Raw genomic sequence first — 27,095 nt, forward strand, 5'->3', positions numbered from 1 at the left:
TTAAAAAAAAAAAAGAGTTAAATAAAACAACTTTTACAACCATCTTTTAATCCTTTTAAATAAAATAAATGTTGAAGTGTGAGGATATTTGATAAGAATTTTTGATTTGCTATGACTGTATCGTCTTCGATTAGTAAATTATGTTTTGTCATCACAGGGACATCACAAAAATGTATATAAAAAACTGCCTTGCATTTTATTTAATTTTAATATTTAATAACAAGCAGGTATTTAAATTCAATTAAATACAGTTAGAATAAAAACTGCTTCTTTTACATTTATTTTATTGACTTTTTATCCATTTCTAATCAGCTGTCATGTATTATTTTATCGAGTGTTTATGATGCTTCTGCAGATCACATCCATCACTCCCATGTATTTCTTCACCCTGAACAGCTGTGTAAATATCGGCAGAGAGTCAGGATGCTATTAAAGACTTTTGCAAATGCAATGTTGTGAAATTGCACCTCTTGGCTAAATTTTCATAGACGGAGTGCCGGAGCAGAGATATGCAAACGACAGATTAAGGGTGTGTCTGCATTAAACCTGTGGCTCACAGGGGGAGCAGGGATGAGGCCTTTGTGTTTCTTTTTTCACATGTATTTAAAAATAGTGCAACAAATATAAGTTAACAGGAATAATTCTGTCCTATGCGTGATTTTTTTTTCCACAAGAGCTGAAAAAGACAGAATTAAAGACCTTTTATGGATGATGTTTAGAGTGAGGCCATTTATTTCTCAAAGGTCAGTTAGAGCTAAAAAGGTACCAAATATTATTCATTATTAAAAACTATTTATTAACAGATATAGTTCCCACCGTACGGTGACCAACTGCACCTTTTCTTTTAGGACTTAAACTATCGCTGAACACAGCTCAATCCTGAGCTCTAAGTACAACCAGCGCTGCAGCTTTGTTTTCACCACGTTCACTCGAACTCACCTGTTCAGTGATAAATCTACAGGCTCGTCACATGTTCTGTGACAGAGGATTAGAGACACTTAAAAATGGAAATAGAAGAAAAGAGATTTTAAAAGAACTGAGCCATAAGTCAAAAGAGAATACAGCTGTAAAATTAGCACAATTAATCTCGTAAACGAACGACAATGGAGTCCCAATCTTGCAGGAAAAAAACGTTCAAATATTATGAGACGGAAGTTGGATTTAAGGATGTAATAATGTGTTGAATAATAAATAAGAGAGATGTCCTGCACAAAAAAAAGAAAACGTGGATCATCTTGTAAAGTTAAACTGAATAGCAGAGGACAAACAGGAATGGCTGGTATCCTCCAGAATCTTGGTTTTGCCGACACCGTGGTGCTGACATGTTGAAAGATGGGTATATATCAATAAAACCTATTCTTAAATTTAACTTCACAACACGTTTCATGTTTCTTATTTTTGAATAGACGCCTGGTTGCTCTTCATGGTTTCTCTTCAAAATAAAATACAGGCAAACTGTGGACTAAAATCCTGACTTTTCACATACATTTTTTCCCTTACACATTCAGATTCAGATTCAGATTGGATTTAGATTCAGAATATTTTATAAGTACCTGAAGGCAAAGTCAGTTTTACAGTCAACCCATCCATATAATATAGTAAAGTAAATAAATAATACATTGTGACATCAACAACAACCACAACCAGTGACAGTACGGCAGAGCAGAATGATTCTCTGATTATTCTGTGCATTTAGCAGCCTCGTGACAGAGGGGATAAAATAATTAACACAGCCTTTTTTCTTCCCACCAGCTCAAAATACAGCTGACCTTTGGGCATGATTGCAAATTCAGCACCAACTTTCAGGTTGGGTTAATTTTTCCTTTTTTTTATTCTGGACCACTCGACTTGTCCAAAGGGAGCAGAGGCCCTTCAGCTGGACTCCAGTGAAATTAGAGCACATTCTAATGACGAGAAAGACAACCAGACCAGCAGATACAAGAGTATGTGAAGAGATTCTCAATAAAACTTTGATAAATGGTTCATAATGTTTCTGTTGACAATGAAAAAGTTGAGTTTCAAAATGGATTCCCTGGTTTTCTGGCTAATCAATGCTGTCAGTGTTTTCACTAAATTTCAGTAGTATTGTAGTATTTGTACTTTTTCACCGTGGATAGTGCTGGTCTCAGGGTTGACACTGGATTTCTGGAAAACTGGGATAATTGTCTTGGTTTTTAACACATTTAGGTCTAGGAAGCTTTCATCACAATGTTTTTACAGATTCAAGGAGGGCACAGCCGTGGTTTGATTGGTGGCCCCGCAGAGGACACAGCACAACTGTGTCTTCCAAAAACTTGACAATATGGCTGTTTTCTTGGGAGGATCTGCAGCTGTTGGTGTAAAGGATTAAAATCAGGGAAGAAATAACACAGTCCTGGGGAGTGCCTGTGTTTAAAGACAGGACAGAGGACGTGTGTCCAATCCCAACAACCTGCTGCAGTCTGTGTAAAGTTTCAGATTATCAATAAAAACTGAACAGATAGCATTAAAACAGAGGCTGTGCTTTTAACTAAAACATGTGGCTGCATTTTATTGAAAGCAGAGCTAAATTCATATTTTCATCCTAATAATCTTAAACTTTATTTTATATTTGTGTTTTTATTTATCTCTTTACTTTAATTATGAACTCTGCTATGACCTGCAAATGAAAATGAGTTTCATGGCTGTAATATTTTTATTGATGCTCTACTGAAACTCTGGTTTAATAAACTGTAGATCTAACTAGAGCTGAAGTGTCTGAGTGTTAAAGCATATTGTTAAACTTGGATCCTTAGCACATTATTTGGCCTATGTCAGCAACATAACATTCAGAAATGATATCTCAGTTGACATCTGTTCTCTCAGTGTCCTTCTGTTTGTATTTGATCTGCAAAAAGAGATGTTTTTGTTTTTAACAGGTACATTTACCAGATCAGAAGACAGAAATTGTTGGTTGTTTCTGTAAAACACTGTTTCAAATACAACGTATGGTTTCAAAATGTCTGATTTGAAAATTACAGAGTGACATCCCACATTCTTAAAATTAAAATAACAGTTTTTCAGTTTTAATGGGATTTGGTGGTTTTTAATCAGTGATGTATGTTTCCTGAACCTGTAGGTGGCTGTTTTACTCAAGTTTGATCACACCCATGGGTAAAAGCAATCGACATGACAAGATTTGAAATTCTACAGATCAAAGTCATCTGGAGACAAAAACAGTGACGGTGGGTACAGATTTAAAACCATCAAATTCACTTTAGTAATTTTTCCAAAAATCAGAAAGTGTCTGTGTGAAGGCCACAGAGTGAGAAGGCTGACCAAGGCGGCTACAAAGACAGAGAAAGTGAGGTAGACAGATGAGAAGCGCCTGGCAGACAGAGACGGAGGCCATGATTTGATTAATGACCGGGGCGTGATGTGCCCAGGCGCTGATACATGACATCGCCATGGAAAGAAGATCCATCAATGCAAATCCAGCTCTGTCGCCGTCGTCCAGAGAAAAACTCTGACCCAGCCAAAAAGTCACACTGTCACCTGACCCCCGTCTCTGGTCCTCCTTTAATCCAGCCATCCATCCAGCTCCCCTCCTCCCGTTCGTCCATCCATCCCTCCCTGTCTCAACAGCATTTGCATTCTCTTCTAGCATTAAGCCTCTCTCTCTATCCTTCGCACTCTTTCTCTCTCCTCAGCTGCCCTCAGGTCACGCCGTATCATGTTTCTCTCCCCTCTTTTAATACCCGATTTGCATTCAATCCAAGCAGGAGGCTCCCGGTGAGGAGGCAACGTGCGAAAGGACAAGCGCTGAAGACTGTATGTGCACACAAACACTGTGTCTTATTTGAATTGTTCTGCCAGAGGGGATCAAGAATAAACAAACTCAGCAGAGGAGCCGAGGCAGGGAGTGTGAGCAGGCGGCAGGTCGGGCAGGTGACACGATGACTGATGCTTTAGGAAACAGGAGACATGAACCTGGTGATGATATTGCAGCTGTGAGAGCGAGGACTAAACAGAGGAGGAACACCAGGGGGAGCAGGGTTTTGGTTCCCACTAGTCTTGCACTTTTAAAGATGATTTTTGTGTTTTCAGGGATCTTAGTTCTGTGCAGAGGGTGCAAATGTGTGTGAAAGATAAGACGTCTTCTAAGATGATAATGGATCGTGGCGAGCCTCTGAAACTCCTGTCAGGGATTAGTATCTGTGTAATGAGGCTGGTTTCATTTCAGGGTTTCATCACCACACATAGCAACAAGAACACACACGCACTCAAAATAGACGTCAATGTAATCAGAAAAAGTGTAAACACAGACAGCTACATGTCTCAGGACCAAGTTTCCAGGAGGTGGGTCAGGATCTGAACAAGCACCAACTTCCAGGGCCAGTGGCAAAAACTGCAGCTCCTCAAGGGACCACTGGGGCTGTTACTAAAAGTGCGCCGATCTCCATAGAGCTCCATATTAAAATATCTAACTTTAAGGCAGCCTGTCATGGTTTCTTTAACTCATTCCTTCACTTAAAAACTTGTCAAAGGTTATTTAACTTTAGGACTGGGTACCAAACTCAGGTTATTTATGGCACCAACCAAAACGCTTCGGTAATACCAAGTATCAAAACGTGCCTTGTCTTTCGGTGCCAGGCTTCAGAGCCCAAAAGGGTTAATCACGTGATCAAGATCTGATGATGCCACCGGTGATTGGCTGTAACGTTACATGGCATGTAGCTTGCTGCCAATTTACAGCTCTATCAATGTATTTAGCGTCTTTTCAGACCCTTCTAGTGTCTTCGTGGAGAAAAACACTATCAACAAATATAGCAACTTTTTAGGAGTTAGGAGACTGAGGTAAAAACATGTATTGATCTTCAGCACTTGCTGCTTCTCAACAAGCTGCACTGAGCACAGTGCTGAACCCCTCACCTATCCAAAACTCTCAGACAGACAAGTCCTCACTCACGCAGCAGTTCCTCCCAGAGCACTCTTTAACCCCAACGTCCAGGTCGTTTGCTCAGGCACAATTCACTTCTCTGCTTTGTCATGCTTCAGATAGGTGTGCTTTAGCGTGCTACACTTAGTGCACGAGCACAAGCACGGGAACAGCGCATATTATCTGTGACATATGCTGCAGCCTGAGAAGTCTGTATGCAAATATATTGTGCTTACACTTGCCTCTTTTGATGGTACTAACCCTGGACAAAGGAGGATTATTTTGACATTCAGAAAAAATAAATAAATATATAATAAGAAAATTCATTAACAGTTATAAACACTTTTACGATGCACTCAGTATATTCTGGCCTGTCACGTGTTTGCAACTGTAATTTTTCATGGGCAATTATTTGTTTGTTTTTCATTAGAAAACTGCTCAGAGTGGAAAAATACTACAGCTGAAAAATAAGACTTAAGATTTGTACCTTAGTATGTTATGTAATTTTCTTTTGTTTAAATTGATTTTATAAAATTGGTACAGAAAAAAAGTATTGTTTAAGAACAGGTATCAAAGTGAAGGTTTTGCTACCAGTATTGAAATTTTCTGGATGATACCCAGCCCTAATTTAACCCGAAAATCTAATATCATAGACATTACAAAGCACATTCAAATGATGATCTTGTTCTGTTACTGAAATTAGATCTTCCTGTTGGCAATGAGACCAAAACATTACTTTTTATTTGAATCATCAGACAACAGGATGAGGAGGATATTTTTTTATATTGTTTACAATGTATTTGGAGATAAAAAGCCTTAGATTGGTGGTTAGTGGTGAGAATTAATGTTAATAAAGCTAGGAGAAGCTAATGTGAAAGACACATCAGCCTAAGTGAAGAAACCAAACATGAACCATAGCATGATTTGGTGTCGCTGAGTTTGGAGAAAATGCTAAAAGAAGAGTTAAAGAAGAGTATCTACAAATCTTCAGGATATGGTGTATTTTTTCTACATCTAGGAAAGCAGCCAATAAAAAAACACTTATCTTCAGGCTTTTCTTACATTCAGAATGAAAATGTTGAGTTTAATGCAGAATCTGACCTATATGAACTCTGATGAGAATATTACTGTGCTAGAGTGCTACCAACCGCCAATAATGAGGGACTAATTTCTAAAGCTATATAAATAAATTGTTTTAAAATTAATTCAATCTTCCATTAATCCATTCTAAATACCTGCTTGTTCAGGTTTAGTTGTTATGCAGAAAAATACACACCTGGTCAGAATTTTTAGACCATTTGAAAAACTGCACAAATTTAATTTTTATCTGTTGAATCTTGAGGAAGCTCAAAGTAGAGTTTTCTAAATGCAAAAAGAAGGAATGGGAGTGGGACCAAAGGAAAACAAACAAACAAAAAACTAGTAATCAATTTATTGCTAACAACAATCAAACTGAAATACTCAGGTTATCAGCTCATCAAAATTTTAAGACCACAGCCTTTGAAAGACAAAATCCACACAAAAGTGTTGACTCAAGTGTAATTTTCTGTCAGGTATTCACTCTGCCAAGACGTCTTGATGGCAAAGGCAAAAAGCTTTCTCTCTTTGAACGTGGTTGGACAGTTGAGCTGCATTAGCAAGGCCTCTCACAGCATGTTATCGCTGCTGAGGTTGGACACAGTAAGACAGTCATTTTAAATTTCTTCTAAGATCTTGAGGGTTATAGAACAAAAAAGTCAAGAGGGAGACCCAAAAGAATTTCACCAGCACTGAGCCGGAGAATATGATTGGCTGTCCATCAAGACACAGGGCGGTCCTTGGGCTAAATCATGGCTGTTATTGGTGCTGACTGCAGCTCAATAACCATCAGCCGACATCTGTGAGAGAAAGGCTTAAAAAAAAACGTCTAAAAAGGCCTTGTCTCCACAAAACTGCCAAAACTATAAAGTGGAAGAAAGTTTTATTCTCTGAAGACAAAAACTTGAACCTTGACGGTCCTGATGGCTTCCAAAGTTACTGGCGCCATCATGATCCGGGGTTCTGAACAGCTTATTTCACTTTAATTGTTGTTTTCAATAAATTACTTACTAATTTTTTCTTTTTTTTGTCCCACTCCAATTTCTTCTTTTTGCATTTTGAGACTTTACTTAAATCTTCTTAAGATCCAACAGAGCAAAATGTAAATTCTTGCATTTTCAACTGGCCGTGAATCTTTGATCAGGTGTTTATGTCTCAGCCTGTCAGTTTTCTAGCCTCATAACCACCAAGTAAAGATATGTGATACCTTGCATGTTATGCATTTCTAGGGGGCGTGGATTCTTTGAGTGACAGGTGGAGCTTCCTGTCGTTTGACTCCAGGACAACAGACAGGAGACTGCATCCAATAAATGAATATAACTTAATACTGTCAAAGTCTGAAGTCACCGCTCTTTACAGAGTTTTTCAGCATTCAGATGCAGACATTTAAAATTAGGAGCTTTTATTTCATAAGTCACTTCAACCCTTTTTGATTTGAAGTGAAATGTTTTTGACTTCCTGATAAAGTTTCGTAATAAAAACTTGTGTTTTACAAATTCAAAAATGTTTTGGTGTTTTTTGCATTTTAAGTAGTGTTTGAACTATTTCCACTACAGATGTTAAAAGAAGCTAAATATCTGTGTAGTGTGTGTTTTTTTGTTCGAGTCGGTTACATTTTCTTCCATTCATTCCTCAATGGTCCAAGTTTCCCAGACATGTAAAGGAGGGAGGGATTACAGCCGCGGAGAGGAAGAAGAAGAATGAAAAAGGGAGGAGGGGAGGGAGGAGAAAGCTGTTCTACCATCCCAATTCCCTAAAGTATCATTATTAAAACACTCACTTCCACAGGCAGAGGAAGAGAAGAGAGAGAAGAGAAAACAGGAGGGAGGAGAGGAGAGGCGGAGAGGAGGGCTAAAAAGGGTTGAACACAAAGAAGAAGAAGAAGGAGCGGGGATCCCCCACTGGACAGAGTAAAAACAAATTAAAAGAGCCCTTATAAAACACAGATGCTGCAAAGAAAATAAACTTCACAAGATTTACTGTTTAGCAAAGGAATCGGAAGACTGGTGGAAAAGCCATCAGCTCTTTTTTCTCCTCCTCTTCTTCCTTTTTTCTTTCTCTCCCAGGTAAAGCCGCAGCTCAGGGATCTACCGTCTGAGTTTCTCTTTCCTCTCTGCTCTCTTTTCTCCAGCTCACATCTCGTCTTCTATTTTCAGTCAGAGTTGAGAGTCGAGGTCAGGCCGGCCTGTGTGAAAATGGCTTCCTGCCCGGTCCCCCGCTCCCAAACCGCAAGCTAACGGGGGAGCTTTTATTAACAGCCGTATTTGGGAACATTTCTGGACGCTTTTTCGTGTTTTTATTGATGTTTCTCATGTCAGGAGCTAAAAAAAAAAGATGACAGCAGGAAAATAAAAATCCCAGGACAGGATTTTTATAGTTCTTTATCAAATTTGAGAGCTGAGAGAATACCAGGAAGCGAGATTTTAAGCGCATGTTTAGCAGTGGTGGAGGGAAATGCTCACAGAGAAAGCTAACAGAAGCAGAACATGTCTGCACACAAAAACACACATCCGAGAAGAAAGCAAACATGATCATGAGAAAACAATCAGGTGAAAGGAACGCTCGCAAACGGCCCCCTGAAATCAGATCTACAAGTTTACAGCATGTCAGTATTTACAAGGCTTCATCAGACAGGACTGAGTCACCAGAAAGAAGAGCTGAGGGGGGCCAGGGGGATGGGGTGGGTGGGTGGGGGCTCAGACAACTCCACTGGATCAGATGACACCCACACTCTTACCATTTGTGTGTGTAAAGAGTGTGTACATGTGTGTGTCTGTGCAGCCATCATCTGATTTGGGTCAAGGAGCTCGTACCTCACAGTGAAGAGGCACGGGTTACAGCCAATGATTGGATGTTTGGGGAGGAAAGAACCAGAGAGAGGGTGGGGGAGGAGGCAGAGTGTGTGTGCATGTGTGTGTGTGTCTATAAGGGAGGCAGTGCACACAAGTACACACATGCACAAGCACAACATACACCCTTACTAACCAATTTAGCAGGGCAAGCAGGGAGGAAGAGAGAGGAGGAATCAGATGTCCTTCACCGTTTCTCACTCCCACGTGAACACCAGCAATTTTTTAAATTCAAAAATAACTTCAACTTCCTTTAACTAGAGTCAGAGAACAACTAAAACAAGAGGAAAGTATCATCAGGATTATTATTATACAGAATATTCTTGTATGTTTGTTAATATCTGATTTCAAGGTAAACTATTACCTTAAAGGATTTTCAGAAATGTGTGCAAAAATTGACTTTTGGCATAAGAATACTCTTTTATTTCCTGTAAATGTGTAATGTTTTCAGTGTCTACTATATGATATATAATAAAATTAAAGCTGGGCACAAAATAATTTAAAAAAAAGCAAAAAAGCTGCAAATTGAAGGTGATTTTACAACATTTTGGGTGTTTTTAAGACTATGATTACTTATTTTTAGAATATTGTTAGTTAAATGTCAACACAGGACTTCGAAACTGTTGTAACTCCTTTAGAGATTTCTTTAACTTTTTTTTATGCATGTGTACACATTTGATGGTAAAATACTACAATAAATAAATATATAATTTTATCTGTAGCATCTTTTATCTTACATCTTAAAATAGTGCATCTCTGATGAATTGCACATTTTTCTCAATAAACCTGAGGCACATGTTTGTTAATGACAGGTTTCTTCACTGCGTGCATGTTTGTGGCTTATTAGATATTAAAGTAATAATTCTGATCATATTCTGCAGCTACTTTGCCCTAAAAGTTTCCCGCGATAACCTCCACTGTTTCTGTTTCAGTCGGGATGAATGGAGGTTGTTAATGAGGTGTGATCATTTTTCACAGAATGGGACTTCAGAGGTGTCAATACAACAAAATATCTCCACAAACTCACAAACATCCTGTTTAAGACTCAGTTTTTTGTTTCTAACTTTATATGATGTTTTAAAGTCTTTAATTTGATCTCTGTTTATCTGTGATCTCCTTAGCCTCCAGCCTCCTCAGCCAACCTCCCGGTCAGAGAGGAGTCGGGCTGAATACGTCACTCTGTCTGCCTCTGATCGCTCCTCCTTAACCCTGCCGTCTGAAGGAGAGGAAACAATGAGAGAGATAATGAGACTGTCACAGGACATCCTCCGCTGTCTTTATGAAAATGATCTCATCAAACTGAAAGGTTTCCAAATGTTTCCTTCACAATCTTAATGTCAAAACGGAGAATGATGCTGATTCTCCTGCAGGTTTTTGAAGAGGAGAGGAAATGTTTTCAGATTACCACAGCAGACTGATTTTATTTCACTAATAGTAAAACTTGACTGACAGCTCAGTATTATGAAGTTTGACAGACGCAAACTGAGCAGTGCAGCTTTGACAGTATCATCGATGAAATAAACAGCACGTCAGAAATATTTACAGGTGATGCAGGAAAACGGGGATTACAAGAGATGAGAGGGCTCTCTGCAGAATCACACCGAAAAATTTAAATCTGTGAGTTTTATTCTGCAGGTGAGGCACAAATTAAACAAACTGAAAAATGATTTGGTTGACTGTTTTCATCAAGGTGAGAATTACAGTGTTTCATATGTTGCAATTTCCATTCTGCTCCTTCCCTTTTAGATTTAGTTAATTCCACAAAAAACTTTCAGATTAGCTCAGATTTTTCCACTAATGTCGCAAGATTTGTGTATAAAATGACCCAAACACTGGGGAGAAACGCGAGTGCTCAGGGGTAAATCTCCTTTACGAGAGAAATGTGTTGTTTTGCTCATCTTGCTGCAGGTCAGCCTAGAACAGAGGCCCTGGTCTCAGCAGGTCCTCTGTGCAGATTCAAGGGGATAAATCCATAAATACATAACAATACAGAGTATAACTCAAAAAGATTAGAATTTGAGAGGTAAAAATGTTAAAGAGAGTGACATTTGGATTATATTCTGCACGAACTACAAACTGTAACATAATACGTTGCATAACCTGTAAAAAGGCTGACACACAGACACTTGTGAAGGCTTTAAAAACAGATTTTAAACGAGGGACAGCAGTGAGATGAATAAAGAAGATCAGCCGGACAAAGGCGGGATGTAAAGCCTATTGATTCAGCGACAATAGAAGGCTTTGGCTTTTCACAGCCTGCACTTTTCACATGGTAAGGAAATAAGCTGGAAGCCACAAGTGCCGTCTGTGTGTAATGGCAAGGCAGCTTTATTTCTTTATCTCTACCTTCCAATTTTGCAAATCAAATAATGATGAGTGCAGCGGCGAGCACCCGGTGATAAGAGGGTTTAGTGGTTGTGGAGATTGAGTTATTAGGGTTTCCTATAAAAAAAAAAAAGAAAGAAAGAAAGAAACGAAAAGAAAAGAGGACAGAGGTCTACGGTGAAGCTCAACGTCGGCCAAGATACATATTCCTCAAACTGTGTATTTTTGGTCGCTTTAAAAGCCCTGAAAGTAGAGGGGAAGGCTAATTTTCAGGGTAAACAGCTTGTTCGATTGCAGTGTGGTTTTGCGCTGAGCTCTCCGTTTATTGACTCAAGCCGAGAGCCGGGCTCTGGCTCCTCTGCCGACCACAGCCGACGGAGCCCGCTGCACACACAAGCCGCTAACACGAGCTTACCTTTGATGGCACACTACTGTTAAATCAAATGTACTGAGTAATGCACAAAGCCTAATCCTCTCCACTGTGTGGCACATCCAGCACAGAAGAAAAAGCTTTCATAAGAACATCTGCTCCTCTTACAGAGCGTTTTGTTGTTTGAATGTTGTAATTAAAGATGAAATTATTCATAAATATGAAGTAAACGCGATACTGGATCAGAAAAAAGAGAAGGAAGAGGAAGGTCTCTGCACCTTCTTTTGGAGCCAATGATGAAAAAGGAAAATAAATAACAGCAGCTGAGAGTTGTCTACGTTTAAAAGTGTTCAGACAGCCTCATAAAAAAGCTCAGAGGAGGCCTGTGAGTTGTTTTAGCTGGAGGAAGTGAGCATTCATTAAAGAAGCTGGAGAAATTTCCCCCTTCGTCTTCCTCTGTTGTTAGATTTGTATCAAGGCAAAAAACAGCTCAACTCAGGCTTCACAGGTCCTTTCCTCTTTCTAAGTGTGTGTGTGTGTGTGTGTGTGTGTGTGTGTGTGTGTGTGTGTGTGTGTGTGTGAGTGTGTTTGTGTGTCTGTGCACAGGGCCAGCTGCTCTGCTCCTCCCTCTGAATCCCTCTGCTGGGAATCCTGACCAAACAGCGCCACATGGAGGACAACTCTGGTACTAACACACAAAAACCTCCTTTTAAGCTTTAAAACTACAAACCACTCATTTAGAGGGACCTCAGGATTCAAACACTCCTCTTTAAGGTCTTAAAAGTCATGTTTAATGCATTAAAGATAATACCATAAAAGGGTTTTGAGAGAAATTAGAAAATGAATCAACTTGAGTTAATTCTGGCAAAGACAAAATCGATTTCCTGATTTTCCCCAAATTCTCTTCCTCTTCCTGTTTATTTGCAGCTTCCCACTAAAACACAGAAAGAAAACAAATGTGCAGTGATGGAAGAAAGGAAGCCCGGCTGTTGTCGCTGATAAAAAGTGTGAACTGAATGTCAGGGGTGAGTGTCCGTGTGTGTGCGCACGTGTAAGGCGAAGGAGAAGACGAACTAGAGGAGGGAACTGATAACTTTGGTTCCTGACTTCCAGAATTATCTCTCCCCGGCTGTTTGAAGGCCAAAGATTATCTGACACATGACAAATGAGTTGTTTTGTTTCCTTCTTGGGCTAGTTGGGTATGTTTTGGACTTGAAAATACCAAAACAGAAATGAAATGCTCCATTTTTACACCAAAGTAATTATCAGTTTACCTTTTTTCTGAAGATATAAAGAAAGAGAAAATCCTCTAAATATGCAAACCTTTGTCCCACTGAACTTCTTGATAATGCTTGACTATGTCTGTTCATGACGGCCTGCGGTTATCTTTTGTTATTTTTGCAGATTTTCTTCCTATTGAGCTGACCAATTTCAAGTACAACTGTCTATGTTTTGTAGCCTTAAACATCTTTATTACTATCAAAATAAATAACACAAGACAAAACTAGATGTTTTTATTGTTGGATGCTGCAAAGAAGCAAAATTGGCAGCAGAAAATAAGATGGTCCCTCCTTTTGAAGACAACTATCTTTAGAAAAAAGATGACTTTTTTCACTTCATAGACAATATTTTTGGGCTGCTTAAAAGCTGGTAATGTCTCTGCAAAATTTACAACTGTATTCTCAGAAAATGGCTTTATAAAGGCGGTTTAGTTGTCAGATTGAGTCCGGCTTTTGTACTCCTTTACTCTTCACTACGTCCCCTCCTCTTTCATACCCTCGCTATCATGGCAGTGTGTGAGGGCTGGCCAGGTCAATGTACAGATAAGTGGAGCAACTGATGAGACCAATATTTGCATTCAAACCAGTTTTTTGTGAGACTATCTGACTTATTTCATAGATTTTTTTATTTAAACAAAAAGTAGTTTTTAATATCCAATATTCTTAATAAAGTGAAGCATTGAAGTTTTGTTTTATCCATTTTCTTGGGTTGAATTATGCACAAAACATTTGCAGCACAAGGCCTATTTAAAAGCTGTTCTGGAGCGTTTGTGCATATCACACCTCTTTTCCCTGGAGAATATGTCTGCTTATTTCAAAAACATTTATTTCAGTTCAAACTTTAAAAACGAAAAAAAAAATGGACATATTTCTTTGAAAAAGAGTCAAACTACTGAAAAGTGTTGTTGAGGATGTGGTGTGAGCGTGACTACCTGTGTGAGCAGTGACTTTACAGAAACTCTTAAAGGATTTCAGAGAAAGCAGAGGGGAAAAACAGGTTTAAATTAAAGAGGATGGTGAGCATGGTGGGCCTGTGGTGGATTAATAAAAGCTGGTTCAGCCGGTCTCAGCTTGGACCCTGATCCAACGCAGACAGCTCATCATGCTGACTGAAATCTGGACAAGTCATCCATCTCTCTGTTTCTCTCTGTTTCTCTCTGTTTACACGTTTCTGAACTGGACATGCTAACTCTGCCTAACTCATCTGCAGTCTGTGTGAGAGGTTTCTTCATGTTTCTGTCACTGTTTAACGTACAGTAAGCGTACAGTGAAAAACAGGGTCACAGCAAGGTCCTGTACATACGTGTCACACACCAGCAACTATGAGGTAATGTTTCCTTGGCATCGACCTCTGCCGAGTGTCGCTGTTTTTCACCACAGGCCGATGACTGACGGAGGGGAGGAGGGAGGCGAGATAAAACAAAAGTCCCAAACCCAAATAAGCAAGCCGTCAGCCTCTAATAGCAGAGAGGAAGTGTCCCTTTATCAACAAGTGAATTAACAGTTTCCCGTCACACCTTGTTTTTGTGCCTCCCCCGGCTTCTCTCTGAACCAGCGCCAGGGCCCAGATGGCCCAGCGATTGGACCACCAGGGCTCCTGCACGGTGAGGAAACAAATCTGTTGAACTGACTAATAGCCTCGTGTTGATGTTTAATGGTTGGGAAGTGTGTGACCAGCGCTTTGTAAGTTTGTGTACTCACGAAAGGCAACCAGGCATCTTTAAAAAACGCAGGCAAAGTCATAACTGTCAGAAGAGTGAAGCAAGCAAGACATTTAACCGATCTCTGAGCTCAAAGTGGGGGACCTCAATAAAACAAATGTAAATATAAGAAACACTTTTTGATTAGAATACAGATCCAATTTTACACCGACAATGACATGAAAATAATCTGCTTTGTTTCAAGGCACTCGACATACATGTTGGATAAAACAGCTACTCCCAACTTCAAAGATTGACTAATCTGAGTGAAAATGGATGTTTCTAATAGAAGAGTAATAAAATAAATATGAATAAAAGCGAGAGATTTATAGCCAGTTTCCCTCAGACATGACGGCATTTTCAACAACAAATAATAATAAAACATCATCTTCAGATGTTTACAGCAGCTCTGCTGGACGCCTTATTACTGACTCCACCAAAGACCACCGAAGAAACACTCGTTTCTAACCTGAAGCTGCTTTATCAAAGGTTTTACTCCTTTTCGTCACTGGACCTGTTTCTTTTCAAGAATAGACACATCCACGGATAATTCTGCTCCCAAAAACCCTTATGAACATTTAACACAGAAGAAACCCTTTCCTAAAAACAGTACAGCTAATGCAGGCTTGGGCTAGCAGCTACTGGAAGCCCACCTGAAGAGCTCCTTGTGTAGGAGGTATTTATAGACCCTGTTTTCAACAATAAACAGCTTTCCCCGTGAATAAAATATTGTTAATCATCATTACTTGAGATAAAAACAATTAACCTGTAAAAAACATGTTAAACTAAATTCATCAAACACATAATACGGTTTGCTCTTTTTAACTCTTCTTTCTTCCCTTTTTACCACAGTTAAAATAGCTTTCTTGACCATATTTTCTGACAAACATCCCTTGGACTAAGTGACCCAGATCTGTAGATATCAGTTTAATTTTCATCTTCCCTCTTTAAGTACAGGCCTTAACAGAGAAACTCAGATCAAATGAATCAAGTTGTTTTTGGAGCGCTGTAAACCTGTTTGCACCGCTCGCCACTGTATTACACAGTACTGCGGCTGGATCTGAAAACCATCTGAGTAATAAAACTCCCCAGCGGCTGCCATGTGCCTGGTATAGCCTCAGTAACCTCTGCCCTGCGCTGAAAAACTCTACTTACTAATCAGGCCTTGTATGCGCTGGGCCGCAGACAAACCGCGCTGTGCGGCGTGGGATGGGCACGGCATGGGTCATCACCTCAAATGACAATACATTGATCACACAGAGGAAAGAGTCAGGAGAGAGAAGGATGGGGGTGGAGAAAATGTACTGTATACAGGCTGTAAATAGCCAGTCCCAGATTTTAACAGTGACAAGAAGACGGCCAATTGCAGCCCCTATTTTTAGTCCAGCTGGCGGCCGGGCTGGCAGCTTTGAGAAGGATGTGTACTTTTCTACAGTTCCTTCCCAAAAATCAACGCTGTCCTCACTGGCGACAATCACAGAGCAGCTGTTGTGGCTAGGTGGCCCGGCCCCGGCTTGCCTCACCCTTGCTGCTTTCTGCCAGCCTAAGAAAAACCTCCTAAATTCACACCCGGCGTGCAAAAACAGGCGGAAGGCGGACACAAAAGCAAATGTGACTCAATGTGTTTGCATCCGGGGAAAATTACACAAATTATGGAGTTTTTTATCAGCGGTAGTGGTGGAGGGGGCTGGGTTTCTAAATTTACATGTGGCAGGATGCCCTGGAGACAAGTTATCTTCAAATTAACAGAAACACACACACACACAGACCTGCTGACCTCTGACCACAGAAATCTCAGTGCTGAACTGTCAATGACCTGCTTCGATATGCTCACTTTTCTCATTTTGATGATTTACAGAGCTTTATTTTGAGAGTGCCAGTGCTGTAGAAAGTGCAAGAGTTTCCTATGATTTAGATTTATCACTGACTTAACTTCTCAACAGGACAGCTCTTAAAACTAATAATTTACATGAAGAAACTCACTGAATTCTTCAACTCAAGAACGCTGATTGAAAACCACTTTGAATTGAATTCTACATCTAGAGAAATGAGTTTTAGCTGTCAGGTTTAGTCAGTGCATTAACTTTTTTCACTTCCTGCAGAGATGGAAAAGAAGACACCAAAGCTCTTCTCACTATAAAGAGCTACCAGATAGATCTTTTAACAAGATGGAGTACTTTGCACTTTGAGTCAAATCGAATCAAAATTTCACTTAAGTACTTTGAGTTTGAACGACCACCTCTGGTTCTGGTTCTGGAGTTCTCCGAACCTTGGTGATTTTTAGCGAACCAGCCCGTGTTCACACCAATTAAAGTGGAACAAAAGTAGGAGGGTGTTATTGCTTGCGGAAGTAGACAACAATGGTAGCATTGATATTCTTAAAGCAGCTGTTGCTTTACTTAAAGGCGGGTACATACTACAGGATAATCAGACTGATTTTTGTACTGATCTCCCCCTTACAATCAAAGCCAGCAAAGGCCCAATTGTCTGATGACATCATGTGTGATTTTCCTGTGGTGTGTTAAGTGTGATTTCTTCTGGTCAGAGCTGCTCGGAAGGCCTCTGATTCAGAGACGGTAGATAATGAACACGTTTAATATTTGCTACTAAAAATCCTGTAGTGTGTGGGGCCCTCTTAGAGAAGCCAAGCAGGTACAGCGTGTAATGTCACATGTACCGGAGCAAAGCCAATCAAGACGCGAGCTGACTCAGCTGACTGACCGAAGAGGAAGTAAGAAATCTGTCTGTAATACTCAAAACGACATTACTCACCAATAACTCACATTGTTATTCATACAGCCCATATCCTCGCCGTCTCCACAACCTTTTCCATAATCCCCTTTCTTTTGTGGTTTTTTTTTCGAAATTCTAGAGTTTGAAAACAAACATCTTTGCTTTTTCTCATACGTCTGTCATGTTTCTTTACAGTGAAGTTGCGTTTTACTATGCGAGATTTGGAATATTGAGTGTGAAGAAGCTGAAGCTCTGCTGAAAAATCTGTTAGTGTGTGGTGTCCTCAGAGTGCAGACCACACACTGTAAGATCAGCAGAGAGAAATCTTGTGCGATCTGTCTTTTGTCATCATCAAGTGTGTGGTCTCTAAATGTGTCAAGTTTTGGAGAATTGTGTAATGTGTCCAAGCCTTAAGATTTTTCGTTTCATCCAGCAATCACATGCTGTGTCTTTCTTGGAATAAAATGTAAACAAAGACACATCAAAAAACAAACATAACTTTCAATAAATAGCCCTTTGTGAACATAAAGTAACACTCAGACGTGTAAAGGCACTTCTTTGTAAATGTTCACACCTTAAAGGCAGAGACCATCTTCTCCACCAGCCCCAGTCGAGCAGTGAAGCTCTGCTCTTGTTGCTGGAGAACCCTCTCCTCTAAAATTCAAACACCTGTTTTCTGATGTAAACACGACTATTGTTAAAAATTGAGCTGTAAAAAGTTTGGGTTGAACCTTTGGGTTAATTGATTTGATGTTCCTGAAAGGGAACCGGAAACAAAAGAAGCTGTTAATCTGAAAGGCCAAATACATTTTAGGCTACTCCCTTTCAAAATAAAAGAACATTAAATCACACTGAGGCAGACACACAGAAACGTGTCGGTAACAGTGAGGGCGCCCAGAGTGACTCAGGGTTCACACAGCGAGCGGCTCTGTGTGTTTTTTATCAGGAGGAGAGAGAGTGTGTGTATGGTTTGGATTAACACCTTGATAAAAGCGGTGTGAAACCTGACTTCAATTTCCTGTGGACTCTATCATACTCTGTAAAATATCAGCGTTATGAAAACCTTCAATTTTCCTCCAAAATGTTAAGAAAACTTCACTCAAACACAACGTCCATCTTTGATCGTGCCCTGCTCCTTTCTTGTACTTTAGCAGAAAACACCATCGACAGTTTATCTTCTTCAGGCATACACACACACACACACACACACACACACACACACACACACGGTCAATAAGGTATCACTGTGAGGACTAATTGTTGACAGGTGGCTCTAATGCTCTGCTTTGAAACTTAAGTGTGATTTACGAGCTTGCTCCTGAGACCCCAGCTTTCAGAGCTGCTACTACAAACTTATCTTTCTCTCCGTGGGCCTGTCGCTCCCTTCCTTTACTCCTGTTCTATCTCTCCTTCATTTTTCTCCATTGCACCTCATTACTTCTCTTGCTCACTTTCACCTCCTCCCTCTCTTTGATGTTTCTGTCGCTCTCCGTCTCTCATCGCGGCCGAGCGGTGACTCTCCAAACTCAGACATGCTTTTAATGTTTGATGGCCTATTTTTCACAGTGCGGAGGAATGTGTGTGTGTGTGTGTGTCTGTGTGTGTGTGTTTTGGTGAGGGGTTACACAGGGGTCCGGGTCTAGACGAGGAAGACAGGAAGGAGAGAGGAAGCGAGGGCGCCGTCTTACAAGAATGAGTGTGAGTGTGTGTGAGTGTGTGTGTGAGCAGTCAGGGGTGCAGAGCAAGTTCTGGGGCGAGCAGATAACAGTATGACTTGACCCTGACCTCTGGGTCCCAGCACCTCCTGTCACCTTCTGGACACATATGAAGAATAAGCCCTGGGAACAGCTCTGGGGGAAGGTGTCGGCCATGAAAAGTGAGATTGATAACATTGTCTATCACTGTGAATATGAGTTATCTAAAGAATCCAGCATTTTAAACCTCTGCTGTAATTCTTAACATTTTAGAGTCCAAATGACTGCAAAGTAGAAAAAGTTGAGGGTTGACTTCAGTAGATTGCTTCACCTAGCAGACATGCAACAGGCTGCAACAGCCGAGACACCGGACCCCAAAAGGGACCACAAAACCATTTTAGTTTTAAACTGAGGATGCACTGTGATAAAAATTTGTGGCTGAAGCCGGATAAAATATAAATGTTGGGATGAATACCAAATATCGAATGTGGATGCTGAGATTAACGAGGCTCAATGTGCTCCACAAGCCTCCGAAAGCCAGTGTCCTCCACAAAACTAAACGGTTATTCATCCAAAGCCATGAACTCCATGACTTTCTTGCCCTGAGCGAACTTCTTTGTCCTCAAAGACATCAGATAGAGTGGGTGTGCTGAGACAAGACACTTTCTTCTGAGCCGATGCAGCCATTTCTCTCTTGTACTCAACATGCCAGTATTTAAATGGCAAATTTAAGTGGTAGTGTTAAAAGTCTTTGTGGAGAAACTCACTCTAGTTTTGTCAAACACTCTTTGCAAATTGTAGTTCTTTTCTCGCACTCCAACTCTTTAAAATATCTCCACACCGCCAACATTTTCTGAAGGTGAGTGGTCACCATGTCACTGCACGTTGTTTAATTGCGTCATTGTGTCACACACTACTATTCAACCTTGCTTTCAACTCACTTCACTGAAGGCCAAATGTGGCTTCTTGCAATATTCGGCCGAATAAACTTGGTTACTGAATATTTCAGTACATCCCTGCCAACTGTACAAAATAATCCTTACAAAGATAAGGCTTTTTTTGTCTTTGCTCATACTCAATGACATGACTCTTCTCTCCATTGAGAATTATTATAAAACCCAATGATGGAAAGTTTTCCACAATACTGGAAATTCTTAATGAAACTAACTCCAAGCTGATCTAAAAACCAGCAAAGAGGCAGAGCCGAGACCAGAGCCAAGAGTAAAACCAGCCTTGCCCCTGGTCTGTATTTGCTACAGCAGCTCATCTAGTCGACTTGTGTATGTGTGTGCTTCTACATGCTTTGCTGGGTTGTGCTCCTAACCAGTTCCAGCAATCTAGTACCAACTACAGCAGATACACACAGCTTCTAGTTCAGCAAGAAGCATGCTGCAAATCACACACAACAGGTGACAAAACAACACCGAACCATCTGTTAATGTACAGATTAAAACTTCTGAACCAGTGAGCAGACCAAAGCCTGGAGTCAGGTCAAAGATTTTTAGAGGCTACCAACAACATGAATCAGTTCAAGCTCTTCATGGAAGAAAACTACTAATTCTGCAAATCAAGAAATCCTGGCTCCCGTTGAGGTACCCAGTGGTGATGCTCATCACTGAGCTTCCCACCTGTCTTCACCTGTGTGGCTAAAGGGAAATGCAACTCATTGGAACTGCAAGGTGCCAAAGAGCAACTGATGTGATTAGGTAAACACAACAAGAGCTGAAGTGTGTAGCCAAGTTTTTCTACATATATATATATCTGGTTTGTGAGAGCCCTCCAGTTCATTCACCTCATCTGACCGACTCAAAACTCACATTTGATTAAATTATCAACCAAATGCATGGTAGCCTGATGCAAACACTGCAGCTTCTTCAGTCTACTTTAGAAAGAGATGTCAGCATGGACACATGAGTATGAAAGGTCAGCCAAAAAATACATGTTTGTATATTCAGAGGTAAATGTAAACTAACAATTTTGACAATGACTTAACAAACCAAGGCTCATGTAAACCAACAACTCTTCTTGAATACTGATGCAGCAAATAATAAGCGTGGTGGTACTGGAGAGAGTGGGACAGAGGCCTTTCCTGGTTTAAAAAAGTCCCCCTCTCTTTTAGAAAATGAAAACTTAAAATTACAAGATGAGACTGTCACAAAAAAGGACCTCCCTTAATTTGGAACGTTCACCCTGAAAGACCAAACTGCAGCCTTTCTCTTACAGAGGAGAGATCCAGTATTTTAACCTGTTCAGGATCTGATTTCCACCCCTTTGTAGAAACCCATCCAGTGCAATGAAAGAGTTCTACAAAGTCATGTGAAACAGGCGTTTTTCTGCTTCCAGTCATCTGTTTCTGTGAAGTGTTGATCAAGTTATCGACCTCCATCCGGCTGCTGTGAACTCGTTCCTGGAAATCATTGACCAATGAGACCTGTGATATTTTACACTCAGTAACACCTCTGGGTCATGCAGTGCAGTGGACACAAAGTGTGTGTGTTTATCAGTGTGTGTCTACTGTATGTCAGGCAGGGACACGCAGACAGTGTGAGCAGCCCGCGTTAGTGTTTGACAAACAAGGACGATTCAGAGTACCAGGAAAAGAGCTACTGAGATGAGCAGTCACAGGAAAATCACAGAGAGATGAGCAAAAAGCAAGATAAATGTTGAATTAAGGCTAATTGAAAGGTAATTTCAGCATTTCATTTTCTTAAATGTGGTCTTAGTTTTATCTGGTTTAGAGTCTAGGTATAAAACAGTTTGGAATAACTTCAACAGACGTGGACAGGCTAAAATGGCTGTGAAAATTTAAGATAAATACACCTGATTCATGGAAAGAGACTTTGTTGTTTTGTGACTTTGTGAAAATAGGTTCAGATCACACAACACACAGAAGTGAGCCCTCCACTCTCCCTTCTGCCATCCCTCCTTACCATGCAGTGGAGACCCCGAGGGGCTGCTGGACAGGCCAGGTATGGGGCTACAGCGACCTCCGATGCCTCCTGCTCCACCCAGGATGCATCCTCCTCCTCCGATAACACCTCCTCCACCTGCTCCTCCTCCCAAAGCAGCCGCCCTGTTCAGCTCCTGCTCAATCTCCTCCAGGCCTGCACTCTTCTGAAAGCGTGACATCCTGTTGACCACGCGGGGGGACATGTGTGTGCGGGCACAGGGGGCACCTCCATAGGGGTTGACAGGGAACACATGGGTTGTGCCTCGGAGGGTGCTGATGGCAACCCAGCGACTGTCCTGGCTGAAACACATGTCCTGGACCTGGGAATAGAGAGGACAAGGTCAAAGGTCAGGATAGAAAGAGAGGATGAAGGACAGGTATTGTTAGAACAGCAGGTATAGACGGGATCAAAAGGTTCAGGCCACTGTCGGGTCCACAACTGACAGTGGCTTAAAGTTTCATCTACTGATACAGTGTCTGAAGGGAGACAGGGAATGTGGGGAGCAGGCAGCGGGGGAAAACACAAGCAAATGGGAGTCAAATGAGCCACCACGATGGCGGGGACTATAGCCTCCACTAGGCCGACGAGGCCCTCTAAAAAACTTTTCAACCTAAATTATTAAAGTTGCTGGGCCCAATGTTACAATTTTATGACTCTCAAAATCATTGGAGGTGATCTAGGATGTTATTGCATTGTGTTCACTGTGATCAACAATACCAGGCAATTCAATTCTAAACAATATGTGACATGACACGATACCATACAACTCTACATAATCCGATTTCACACAGTACAGCACAATATGATATCATGCTTTATGATACAACACCAAGCAAGGTTATGTGGTACGATAAAATACAAATTGGTACAGTCCAACATGATAGGATACCAAATGATTTGCTAAGAAAGGGTATGATGAGGCGTGGCACAGAACAATATAATGAGACATGATGATACATTACTGTATGATATGTAACAGAACAATATAGTACCAAATAATATGGCATTAAACAACACAAAACAATAAGATACGATATTGTGTGAAATTATATGAAACAAAATGACGCACAGCAGTTCGATACAAAACGGTACAAAAAGATATGATACCAAACAATACTCCACACTATCAAAGGATATGGTACAATAACATACATTACCAAATGATACAATACAATATGATATTAATGGTAGCAAACAATAATCTACAGTATGGTACTAAATGGTACAATACTAAAAAATATGGTACAATACTATACAGTACCATACTTTACAATACATTACAACTCAGTACAGTACCAAACAATACGGTAAACCATACCTTATGGTACGGAACTATACAATGTAATACAATATAATAGGATACAATACATTACAATACAATAGGGTATAGTACGGCACGAATAGTTACTGTTCAAAATGATCATATGATACAATTGGATTTGATATGATATGATAAGACACAATACTGCATAATTTGATACAATACAGTACAGTGAAGTATAATATGGTACGGTACCATAAGATACATTATGGTACATCACGGTACTGTACTACACGATGAGCCTCTACTGTCCAATACATAGTAGTTTGGACTAATCCATATATAAAGATGTGGTCAGCTTCTTTGGTTGTTTTATGCATTTAAACCATATCAATATTCCTATGACTCATTCAGAGACACTTGTGTGTAATCCTTCTCTGTAGTTTCTCCCCTTCGTATATCTTTGTTATAATCTAACATTGTCTCGTCAGGTGAAGAGAGCAGCCAGTTATCACCAGGTTTCACTGATTACACAAAAGAAAATCTGAAGCATTTAACATGTCCTCCGTGTCTTCTTGGCATCTCTGACGGCTGGATGTCATCACACAGTCTGCACTCGAGGCTCTTCAGCCTCTCAGGAATGTGCAGCAATGACTCTGGCACATGCATGTGACTGAAAACATTCCTCCTGTTTAAGATAAGATTCGATACCTGTGTGGTTGTCACACTAGGACTGCAGCAGCTCTTCAGGTGATCCATCTGCAGGTTAAAACTCATCTGACAGTAAAGTCTGAGCAGAAATTTACAGTTGGAGCTCTGACAGGTCGATTACGACCAATTACGACACACACACAAAGTCGCTCTTTCTCATCAGGCCGGGCAGAGGTCAGACCTCCTCCTCTTTCAGTCATCTTTGTGAAGTAAAATCAGCGTCTGGTATGCAGAGGATGCCTCATTAACTGTCATTGCTGGGGACAATTACAGCGTCTGAGCTGGCAGGAGATGAGAGCGGCCTGCAGGTACAGAGCTCTCCCTCTCTCTCTGATAGACTTGCTGACAAAGAAAGTGGACATTCCTTGTTTAAACTCTCTCCTGGATATTTTCCTTTCATTTCTTTTTGTAGGATGAGGTAAAAGACAGATGCTGTTTTGGCACACCTCTCTTTCTCCTCTGCTTGTATTATCTCCTGCACTCTCTCTGTCTGGTTTCCTGCATGTCTAACATGCTCAGGGAGATCCTATCAGCTCCAGTGTCTGCTCCTGAGAGTCAAGCCGTGTTTGAGGAGGTGGAGGGCTAACAAAGGAAGCCGTCAACCCTTCTGTTTTCTCTTGGTCATTTATTTTCACCAACAAATAAGCTTACAGCACATTGTCGCCTCTGCAGAGCAGCTCACACAGCTTTGTTTGTGAGATTGATTAACACTTGAGCCCAGTAAGGCTGACGTTCTGGCCGACTGGGTGCATCATTCCCAACGGATTGAGCTTGTTTACAGAAATATCTACGTGTTAATCCATCTTTATCCAGTGAAAAGAAAAGGAGCAGCTGAAAACAAGCCTGGATCAAAATATCAAGAGGTTACTGAGCATGCTGTGGAAACAGTTTAGCTAGAGGAAGTCTGGTTAAATGTGAAAAAAATGTCCTTAAAGTAACATATCATCACCTGTATCTAACAGTCTGGAATTACTGACAATCTGGCTTTGGACATGCCTCACTTAGCTGCTCTCATATGGGCTTAGTTTCAGTTAAGTCCTAATATTTCACTAGGTTTTTTTGTCATTTATCTTGTCATTCTCACTCAAACTTTTTGTTTTAGAGATGACAGAATGCCTCAGTTTTGATAAAATATGTGTTTTCATTGTGCACAAACCACACTGATACAGGATTAATGTATGCACATGAGGAATCAGTTTAAGCTCAGTAAATAGGCGCATTGCTGTGCCCCATTTTTCCATGTAGAGCAGCTCCTTTGTTGCTCCAACATCTTTAAGATAATACAAGAAAACTGTGCTTAGACTTGACATTACCTTGACTTTTTCAGGAAGAAATTCTGTTAAATGCTGATTTACTAAGTCTGCAAAACGTGATCAGAGGGACTGGTATCAAGCGAAGACATCAACACTCTGAATAAGATAACGTGCTAAAGAAATCAGGTTTAATCCCACAGACACCAGGTGATCCCACAGAAAGCTGACTGATCGACACACAGAGGCATGGGTGTGTAAAGTTAAGCTCTGGAACACCAGTAACCAGCTCTCTCTGGTTTCCCCCCTTGGATCCGCTCTCCTCACACACGTCTCTCCTTCAGTCACTCTCAGCTGTTATCAGCCTCAGGTCTGTTTACCTGGCCTCAGGTCACTGACAGCCAGCCGCATGTTTGGCCGCTGGAGACAGATAAGGCGTCTCTCCACCCACCTAACTGAAGACTTTATCACTCTCGGCTGTGTGTCTAAGTGTGTGTGTGTGTGTGTGTCTGTGTGTGTGTGTGTGTGTGTGTGTGTGTGTGTGTGTGTGTGTGTGTGTGTGTGTGTGTGTGTGTGTGTGTGTAGTGATAACCTCTGGCCCAAGCACTCGACTGAGGCTGGCATTTGGTGTTTACAACGGGTGGGATCAAAGCAGGCTCAGTGTGCAGCCGGTCAGCGGACCTGCCGTTTGGTCATACATTAACTGTGAGGGTGTGTGAGTGTGTGTGTGAGTGTGAGTGTGTGCATGTGTAACAGTGTGTTTTTCTCATCAATAATCCTGAACCCAACAAGGCCTGAAGTGGTTTTGTTGAGTAAGCACTTGCTCTGAAAAATCTCAACAGCCTGAGGATCATTCAGAAAACACCATGACCCAGTTGTTCGCTTCACTTGTTCACTCCGAGCCTTTTGACTAAAGTAAAGATATAATACAAACCTGCACATTCTGTGGGTGGTTTAAAATATGCTTATCATAATGTGGGAAAAATCAAGATGAACACATCGTAAAAATGTCCGCTTTAAAAGACTTTTGTATCAATCGACTGGTTTTGTTTAACATTACGATAAACTCTGGCATTTACTAGTAAAAATGATTATTCTATTAAACACAACAACCATTATGCTTTTTCAGAGTTATTTTAACAGAAGCAAAGCTGTTTTTATTTTTTTGTTAATAAGTATGTTTATGTGTGTAGGTGGGTGTGTGTTTGTGTGTGTGTGTGTCTTAAAGACCTTAGCCTCAGTTTCTCCGCGGTGCAGTGTGTAGAGATGGTGAACAGCGCTCTGCGAGGATGCCCACGGATGGGTGAGGATCTGGAAGACGTGAAAATCATGGCCCAGAGTGTCGGCAGTCACCAGCAGCATTCCTGCAACAGACATACACAGTCATCAGCATTAGGAGTCACTCTGACAGTTAGCGTCGACACATAACAGAGCATCATCATTATCAAAACAAAAAACAAACCTAAACAGTGAGTTGTCTTGTATTTTTCTGTAAATAGCATGGATTTTTCTTTACCTCTGATACATGTGTAAACTGCATGCTTTTTTCAAGAAACAGTGTTTTTCCTCTGGTGTGTATCTTTTAACCCTTGCATACTGTCCCGGTTTTAATGTGACCTTGAGTTATAAATTGGACTTCATAATCTACCAGCGTGGGTCAAAGAAAATGGCCTCAACACTGTCACAGAAAACCATGCAGTGAAGGTAACACTATGTAAGGATTAAAGGTAAACAAGGGATTGAATAGAATAGAATAGAATAGAATAGAATAGAATAGAATAGAATTGAATAGAATTGAATAGACTTTATTTCTGAGGGGACATTCAGGAGTCACAGCAGCAAAAAAAAAAAAAAACAAAAGTAAGACGGTGTATGGTACAAAAAGGTCCATGAGAAAATAGATGCTGACAGCTCGTCCATCATTCTCCAAGTTCAGCCAGCCTCCACCTCCACAGGGTCCAGGACTGAGCTTCTGCAGTCATGCTCCATCTCTGTCT

General features: G+C 40.7%; 1 protein-coding gene across 3 annotated transcripts in view; it reads right to left on the reverse strand.

The window, feature by feature from the left end:
- The window catches only part of bcas3 (BCAS3 microtubule associated cell migration factor), a 410,031-nt gene that overhangs the window by 310,185 nt on the left and 72,751 nt on the right, over positions 1 to 27,095 (reverse strand). For all 3 annotated transcript variants that reach the window (XM_074679630.1, XM_074679629.1, XM_074679631.1), the window contains exons 14-15: positions 26,329 to 26,462; positions 21,856 to 22,195 (exon numbers count right to left, since the gene is read on the reverse strand). In XM_074679630.1, coding sequence (XP_074535731.1) covers positions 21,856 to 22,195; positions 26,329 to 26,462 — 474 coding nt within the window. The remainder of the gene's footprint in view (positions 1 to 21,855; positions 22,196 to 26,328; positions 26,463 to 27,095) is intronic.

The sequence above is a fragment of the Halichoeres trimaculatus genome, unplaced genomic scaffold (assembly GCF_033239565.1).
Source record: "Halichoeres trimaculatus isolate MK-OKI-2021-1 unplaced genomic scaffold, fHalTri1.1 fHalTri1_scaffold_9, whole genome shotgun sequence".
NCBI lineage: Eukaryota > Metazoa > Chordata > Actinopteri > Labriformes > Labridae > Halichoeres > Halichoeres trimaculatus.